General features: G+C 46.7%; 1 protein-coding gene across 1 annotated transcript in view; it reads left to right on the top strand.

Annotated features, from left to right (window-relative positions):
• The first annotated feature begins 2673 nt into the window (after nt 1–2673).
• The window catches only part of LOC113958932 (junction-mediating and -regulatory protein-like), a 54494-nt gene continuing 48118 nt past the window's right edge, over nt 2674–9049 (top strand). Inside the window, 3 exon segments of the mRNA XM_027667571.1 lie at nt 2674–2864; nt 2866–2974; nt 3014–3562. Of these exon segments, the coding sequence (XP_027523372.1) occupies nt 2674–2864; nt 2866–2974; nt 3014–3562 (849 nt within the window).

Below are 9049 nucleotides of genomic sequence, written 5' to 3'. Positions count from 1 at the left end.
CTAGAATTGCCAGGGTGACAGCATACTTTTTCCAAATATTTCACTACTTTTTCCGGATTCTGCATTTGTTCAGGGGTGAAGTTCCAAATTATTGGAGGCACCCATTGTCCTAGATACTTGGTACTCCAGAAGCTAAGGACTTCTGTCCCTCTTCCAATCACTTTGTCAATGCCCCCTTTCCTAAAAAGTGATCCCAGCTGCTTGGTTTCCCTACCCTCTAATTCCAAACTGCTGGCCCCATTATCCCAATCAAGTGGTTACCTCTTCTTCTGCCTCTTTATGTTTTTGTGATGGCCCCACTTCATCCTCCTTTACTAAACAAACTGTCTTTCATGTCCATTTCTTTTTGTGTATAGGGGCAACTGATACAGACACGAGTTGGTCCTCTGCATCACCCATTGCCAGTGTCTGAGTAGCCACAGTGTTTGTTGTGGGGGCTCTCCTCAAATAATTTAACTTTTAAGACAGGATGCTAGTCAACATAATAACTTTAGGAAAAAAAAAAGCTATGACTCACTCTGCTTCTCTGGCAAACTCAATTGAGAATTTTTTATTTCCCTAGTGCTTCCTCTAATTTGGAGCAGGACAACAATATCACAGATGGGCCAATGCATATTGTCTACTGATCTTATTTTTGATGCAAGTATTTCAGAATAGCTATAGTAAGAAATATTTTTTCAATTTATACAAGAAGAGAAATGGATTATCTTGAAGAAACTGACTGTCTGCCTTGGAGACATGCTTATGAGAGTTGTCTATGCTGGCTTATTATAACCTATGTGCTCTGCAATACACTTGGAAATGTTCAAGAGCACTGCAGGCATTGCCAATTCTTTAGTAGGACAGACCAACATGAGCATAAAACACCATGTCTCAGCACAATCAGTGAACTTCAGTTATAAAATTACAGAATTGCCCCAAACAGCTAATTTAGACCACACTCTCATCTCCAGGTCTCATCACAGATGCTGCACTTTTGCAGCCAACCACAAATGCAAACTTCTGCTGCATGGCATGCCATGAGGCGCTCTTGATAATTGGTCTTTGAAATGCTTTGGTTCAATGTCTAGTCAGAATGAAGTCATAAAACTGAACAAGCTGCTGAAGCACCACATCCTTTCCTGTAACCATGCAGAAAACTGCTTTAGGGAACAGGAAAAACAGAAGCAAATCCTCTGAACATATCATTTCCCTGTAAGAGGATTTGTTGCCTTGTTGGACCTCCATACTTAAAATCCCTCTGGCAGCTTGGGGGCAGAGGTCCTGAAAAGATGCACTAGCTACAGACTAGTGGAGAATGGTCAGGGAAGCTGGTGTGTGGGGCTGTAGAGGCCAATGAGCCCCACTGAGGTGACAAGCTGACAGGGATTTTTAACAGCAGGGCTAGAGCTGCGGCATACAAACCCAGCGCTGCCTCAGAAGCTGCCTGAAGCAGAGGCTGCTGCCCCCGGGAGCCATAGTCCAAATACGACAGGAGTGGCTATCAGTGGAGGGGCTCAAAACAGATTGTTCACAGGCCAATTTGGTCGGCAAAATGTCCGATTTATTTAAAGAAGGATACTCATTATATAGTGCTTCTACACCCCAACGCATGATTCTTCTTCACACAGCATTGGATACATAAGAGAAACATACTTTGTTGTCCGGTGTTAATTGGAGCATAGCAGGTGTCCATAAGAGATGAAAAAACTTGTTTACCTGCCAAAACTCCTCCTTGACCTTGGCAGGGAGCCTTCTTTGTTCTAGCTTCAGAGCCTGTAGCCATGTTAGCTACGCAGTTGTTTTTACTGTCTGCACCCAGCCATGCTAAGGCCCTCAAAATGCAGGACAAATTGCTCACCCAATTTTGCCCTGTCTACAAGTGGCAGATTTCGCCCTGAATGGTCCGCTTCCGCTCGGCAGCCACCGGTCAGCTGACCTCAAGGGAAATCAGATGGTGGCAGCCCCGCTTCCTTTTCCTCCTGCGGAGCCACCCGGCCCTTGTCCCGGCCCCACTCCCATTACGGTCGCAACCATGCACATATCCTCCCCAGCATGCAGCGCGCGGTGTCAGGACGGCCGAGTTGTACATCTGAGGAAAGGAGCGGGGCATCACCCTTCTCTCTGCCAACCACGGGACAGTGAGAAAGGAAGGCGCGATATCGCGAGCATAACCAGCGGAGAAGAGGCCACAGCTGAAGAAACCAGGGCGACAGCCAATGGGGAAAGCACCCCGCGGGGTGGGAAGGTGGGGCTTCGGGAGGCTGCAGGGCAGGGCTGGGGCCGGCATCGAGTTGCCACAGCGCCACCATCGCTTGTAAACAGATCCTGTTTTGCGTGATGCGGATGAATTATCTGTGTGCGGGCATAGAGCGTTATCCGCTGCAGCGGCAGGTCGATGATCAGAGGCAGTAGCGGCAGGATTCCCCGGCAGCAGACGCGTGGCAGGCACAGAGCAGAGAGGAAGTGATTCCTCTCTGTCCTTCCTCCCCACCCCCGCTACCTCGATCGGGATCCAGGGTATCCTCCTTCCTCAGTGCCTTCCTTCTCCCCTTGCCGCTAAGATGGCTGATGGTGAGCAGTGAGGTGGAGCTGCGGAGAGCTGCTGCCGGCCGGCGTGCGGTGGCGGGGCAGCTGATAGGACGGGACAGGAGCGGGGACGTGGGGTGTGCGTGTGGGAAGTCACGCAGCGCCATGTCCTCCTTCACCTTGGAGGAAACGCTGGAGGCAGACTGGGTGACCGTGAGTCCTCACGCCTTCCAGGAGTGGGAGAAGCACAAATTTGTCTTCATCGTGACCTGGAACGAGATCGAGGGCAAGTTCGCCATCACCTGTCACAACCGCACGGTGCAACGCCAGCGCAGTGGCTCCCATGAGTTCTACCAGCCCCGAGGCCAGAGCCATCCCCAAGGGCAGCATCCTCACAGTGAGCAGGGGCCCGACCGGGGGCCCGGACTCTATCCTGATGCCTGGCTCCTTGCACCTTCCTGCAGAGGTGGGTCTGCAGAGCTCCGAGCGGAGTGCGGTGGCCGAGGCACTGCCGAAGATCCCGCTGCATGCTAAGAGTAGCTCGGCTCGGAGGCCGCTGAGGGGTCTGGAGGCGGCACGTGCCGCCGAAGAGATAAAAGTACTGGAACTGGGGAAGGAGGAGACCGTCTTGCTGTCGCTGCCGCCCTTGCCGCTGCAGGCAACTGAGTCGGCCGCTCCTGACGGGGATCCCGTGGAGGAAGAGTGCAGTGGGGCCAGCCTCTTCTCCTTCCAAGACTTGTGGGCCGTGCACCAGTAGCTGTGCTCAGTGAACTCGGAGCTGGAACCTTACCTACCTGCCTTCCCTGAGGAGCCCTCAGGCATGTGGACAGTGCTGTTTGGAGCCCTGGAGCTATCCAAGCAGGAGATGGACACTCTCTGCTACAAACTGCAAGTTTATTTGCTCCACAGCTTGGATACCTGCAGCTGGAAGATTCTTTTGCAGGTGCTCTTCACTGAGACTGACGACCCTGAACAGTATTATGAGAGCCTGAGTGAGCTGCGACCAAAGGGGTACGAGGAGATGCTGCAGCGAGCCCGCAGGCGAATCCAGGAGGTGAGGCTACCACATGGTCCAGATATCTCCACCTTAGTGTTACCTTTTCCTTACTCTATGATGTCTTCTTTACTTGTTCTCTCCAGATGCTCCCCTTTACCTTTACGGAATTGGTCGAACCATGGGACAAAAAAAAAGTAAAGGGAAACTGTCTAATTTAAAAAATAAAAAGAGCAAGCATTGATAATCAAAGTAAGAAAAGGATACACAAAGTCTCGAGTTTCTATAAGTTTTTGAATAGGAGTTTATTATATGGTAAAAGCAAGCAGCCGACTGGGTGACAGAAATGGGGACAAGTTTCCCAAATCTGCACACCTACTACCGTGTACATTTGGCATTTATCTTAGCTACTTCATGCATATTAATTATATCATATACATATACATTTTACAGTTTTTTGCTAAGTATTTAATATATGGGTTTTCTTACAGCTAAAGCTAAATAGTTATCTCTACAACCAGTCATAATTCATGCATTCTTGGACAAACAGGCACCTAAAAGATTTAAAGTTCTACCATATTTTATTCTTAGGATAGTAGGGAGGTTTTAGGGCCCCTTGACCTTGTAAGGGTCTGTTTTATTTCTTTACGGGGGTGTAATTAAGTTTTACAATCCGTTTGTTTTATTTTGATGTAATCACCCATTTGTTTCATGAATCACAATTATTTTTCACAAGGAGGCTTAACCATTCCAAGGTTTCTAAGGCCAGGAAGGTGCAGGTTTTCCTAGTCATCTAAGTGTGGCTCTGTGGGGAGAAGTGGCAGCTCCACGAAATCCGCGGGACTTGAGGAGTTTAAAATATTACAGAGAGTTAGGCCTTTTCCCATGAGAACAGTAAGGCTAATTGGATGTTTCCATGGACACAGCCTTGAGTTTTAAGGAGTACAAGGGCGAAGCTGTTTGTGTGCAGGTGTTACATTCCTGGGTGTTTTTGCAAGAATATGTTTATATTGTGTGTGTGTGGGAAAGTAGAAGCGAGCAAACTGAATAAAAGCTGCTGCTTCTCTGGAGCAGCAGACATCCCTTTGTCTCATCACCCTGTTGTGTGTGTGTGTTCTTTTCTCCACGGACCAAGACCTATCGACATATACCCTATGACATGGCTCAGTACTTTATTCTGTGCAACGGAATGTAGATGTTTGTGAACAATAATCTGATGGATTTGGCAAGGTCTTGCTCCCATATTTCTGTTGTTGTGTTGCTTTACACCAGGATGTCCTGTCTGAATTTTTCTGTTAAATTGGAGCAACAACATGTGGTATTTATTTTGACAGTACAATTTAGGCACTTATGGCCAACAAGTCCTAGGTTCCTACAGTCTCTGGGTGCTGAATCTGTTATTTCAAGTGAAGTGATGTTTTCCAGTGAAATTAGAGTAACACTAGCTGAACAAAAGTTGTAAAATTCTTAGAGTTTGGATCTTAAAAAGTAAACTATCTGATCTTAGCGAGTATTTACTGCATTGGCATTGCTAGTGTGTGACAAGACTTGTATATTTTGGAGCACGCCACCTCTTTTTCTCATACCATATACTGTTTAGACACAATACTAAACATCCACTGGTCATCCACTGGTCAGATTATGTGACTAATACGTCTGTTCTAGAACAAGCAGCAATCACAAGTATTGAGGCCATGTTGCTGAGAACACAGCTGTGCTGGGCAGCACGTCTCAAGGATGAAGGACTACCGCCTCCCTAAGATCATGCTTTATGGTGAACTTGCCACCGGCTGCCGCAAGAGAGGAGCTCCGAAGAGAAGATACAAGGACTCCCTGAAACAACATCTCAGCCTTGACCATATTGATCAACATAACTGGTCTACTCTGGCCTCCAATCGGGAGGTCTGGAGACACACTATCTTTAATGCTGCTGATGCCTTTGAGAAAGCACACAGGATCACTCTTGAGGAGAAAAGACAATGCAGAAAGAATCGTGGTCTTGCAGAATATACCTCATAAGGAGTCTTTCTGCTGTGCCTTTTGCAACCAGACGTGTCTATCTCGTATTGGCCTTTTTAGCCACTAGCGCGCTTGTAACAAACGTGGGTAGAGCCCTTCCCAAATCTTCATTCGCGAAACCTACCCATGATACTGTTTAGAGGAAAGTAGTTGTTGGCCAGTACAAGTTTATTTCCAAACTGTTGTGTTAGGATATATCATTGGGATTTTTTTTTTTAATGGATGTTTAAAGGGCTGAATTTATTCTTGTTAATTTTGGTATACAGACGGTAATTAGTCTAATAGTCTTCTGCAGTAGTTTTAGTCCAGAGAATATGAAAACATATTGTCATGCACTTTTTTGTTTGACTGCATGAATGCTTGGGAGTGTGTGCTTAGATTCACTTGGATTTCTGCTCAACAGTTTTTATAAGGAGCTGTCTTAGTTTAACAAGATTACAACTTAGAAATTAAGAAACTTCAGGTGGAAGTGTGGAAAAGGAAAAGAACAGCTTTTTATTAAAAAAATCTGAATAAACAACAAATGGTGCAATCAAAAACTTTCAAAAGAAACAAAACAAAGTCCCAGTTCCCCAGGTGGGGGGTAGAAATCCGCGGCAACCCGGGGGGGGGGGGGGGGGGGAAAGGGGGGGGGAAGGCAGGACTGTCCTGGCAGTTCAACAACTGCTCGCAGCCACATGGACCCCCAGCAACCAGCAGCCGATGGCTTCACCATCATGGCTAGGCTTCACAAACAAAGATTTGGGAAGGGCTCTACCCACATTTGCTACAAGCGCGCTGGTGGCTAAAGAGACCAATGCGAGGTAGACAAGTTGGGTTGCAAAAGGCACAACAGAAAGACTCCTTGGATAGTATCGGCAAGACAATTCTTTCTGCGTTGTCTTTTCTCCTCTAGAGTGATCCTGCATGCGTTCTCAAAAGAAGCAGCAGCCTCAAAGATAGTGTGTCTCCAGGCCTCCCGATTGGAGGCCAGAGTAGACCAGTTATGGTGATCAATATGGCCAAGGCTGAGATGTTGTTTCATGGAGTCCTTGTATCTCCTCTTCCGGACTCCTCTCTTGCGGCAACCAGTGGCAAGTTCATCATAAAGCACAATCTTAGAGAGGTGGTAGTACTCCATCAGGGAGACATGTCCTGCCCAACGCAGCTGCGTTCTCAGCAACATGGCCTCAATACTCGTAACTGCTGTTTGTTCTAGAACAGACATATTGGTCACATAATCTGACCAGTGGACATTTAGGATTGAACGGAGACAGCGTTGATGGAAGCATTCTAGGAGACGCAGGTGGTGGCGGTAAATGACCCATGATTCGGATCCATATAAAAGAGTAGACAGCACTATGGCTTTGTAAACACTGATCTTTGTGCTTTTCTTCAGGTGTTTATTTCACCAAACTCTTTTATGGAGTTTTCCCAAAGCTCTATATGCCTTTGCTAACCTGTTGTCTATTTCTCCATCAATCTTACCGTCCGAGGAGATGAGGCTACCTAGGTAATTAAACTGCTGGACTGATTTGAGCTCTGATTGGCCAGTGGCGATATGGGAATGATGGAAGGCTTCCTGAGGTGCAGGTTGATAGAAGACTTCTGTCTTCTTCAAGCTGACTTCCAACCCAAAAAGCTCAGCAACCTCAGCAAAGCAGGATGTTAAACACTGCAGAGCTACTTCTGTGTGGGCGACGAGGGTGGCGGCGTCAGCATAAAACAACTCCTGGACAAGATGGTTTAAGGTCTTAGTGTGGGCTTTCAGTCGCCTTAGGCTGAATAGGCTTCCATCAATATGATATCGAATGTAGATACCATCTTCTTCATCAAGGTCTGCCGTGGCCCTTTGGAGCATCATGCTGAAAAAGATTGTGAATAGGGTTGGTGCAAGAATGCAGCCTTGTTTCACACCACTTGTTATTAGAAAGGGCTCAGAAAGTGCATCACCATATCTGACTTGGCTGCGCTGATCCTCATGAAGTGAGATGATCATTTTAAGGAACTTGGGGGACAACCTAAACGTTCCAAAATCTGCCACAGACCTTTTCTGCTCACAGTATCGAAAGCTTTGGTGAGGTCAACAAAGGTTACATAGAGTCCTTTGTTCTGTTCCCTACGCTTCTCTTGCAGTTGTCTGAGAACAAATACCATGTCTGTGGTACTCCTGTTGACTCTGAAACCACATTGGCTTTCAGGTAGAATTCCTTCTGCTATAGCGGGTTTTAGTCTGTTCAAGAGTATTCTTGCCAGGATTTTGCCAGCAAGGGAGAGCAGAGTAATACCACAGTAATTTGAGCAGTCTGATTTAATTCCTTTCTTCTTATACAAAGTGATGACGACTGCATCATGAACGTTTGATGGTAGTTCGCCTAGTTCCCAGCTGCGCACCACAAACTCGTGAAATTTGATATGGAGTGCAAGGGCCCCATGCTTCCAGACTTCAGGTGGAATTCCATCAACCCCAGCTGCCTTGCCAATTTTCACCTGCTGTATGGCCTTAAGAGTTTCTCCCATAGTAGGGGCAGTGTCAAATTCATTCTTCACCGGTTGCTGTGTGATGTTCTGAATTGCTGAATCTTGCACTACACGGCTAGTACTGAAGAGGGTCTGAAAGTGTTCATACCATCGGTTCAGAACGGTGGTTTTATCTGTCAGAAGCGTTTGGCCATCCGCACTGAGTAGAGGGCTTTGGACCTGGTATGTAGGCCCGTATGCTGTTTTCAGGACCTCATAGAATCCTCTGTAATCACCTGTATCTGTGCATAATTGAATATTTCCTGCTAGATTGTTCCACGACTTGTTCTGGATGTCACGAAGTTTCTGTTGGAGCTTGCTGCATGCAAGACGAAAGGCTGCTTTTCTGACATGGCAAGATGGCTGAGCAAGGCGTGCTTGATGAGCAGTTCTCTTCTTCCTCAACAATTCCTGGATCTCTTGATTGTTTTCATCAAACCAGTCCTTGTTTCTCCTTGAAGGAGAACCCTAAGGACTCTTCAGAGGATTGCAGGATGCTATTTTTAATATGTTGCCAAAGTGTTTCAGGAGAGGGATCTTTGGAATGATCTTCGAGTCTAGTTTGAAGGTTTGCCTGAAAACTGTCTCTCACTTTGGCTGACTGAAGATTGTTAACTTGGAGTCTCCTCCTTGGAATACCACCCCTTTTAGGTTTGAACTTAAGGTTGAAGTTAAGTTTACAGTGCACAAGTTGATGGTCTGTTTGGCATTCTGCGCTAGGCATCACGCGGGTATGATGAACATCGCGAACATCTCTCTGTCGCACCAAGACATAATCGATGAGGTGCCAATGCTTAGATCTGGGGTGCATCCAGGTTGTCTTCAGACTATCTACTGAAAGATAGTATTAGTGACGGTGAACTGTTGCTCTGCACAGAATTCTAGCAGAAGTCGACCATTATCATTGCAGTTTCCAACACCATGCTTGCCTAATACTCCTTTCCAGGCTTCAAAGTTCTTTCCTACTCTGGCATTGAAATCACCAAGGATAATGATCTTATCATCTGCAGGAACCTTTTGGGTAAGGCG

This window comes from Corapipo altera, unplaced genomic scaffold, assembly GCF_003945725.1.
Source record: "Corapipo altera isolate COAL_440 unplaced genomic scaffold, ASM394572v1 61242b, whole genome shotgun sequence".
NCBI classification, from domain to species: domain Eukaryota; kingdom Metazoa; phylum Chordata; class Aves; order Passeriformes; family Pipridae; genus Corapipo; species Corapipo altera.
Note: the sequence above shows the minus strand (reverse complement) of the source record. Positions and strands in the feature narration are given on the sequence as shown.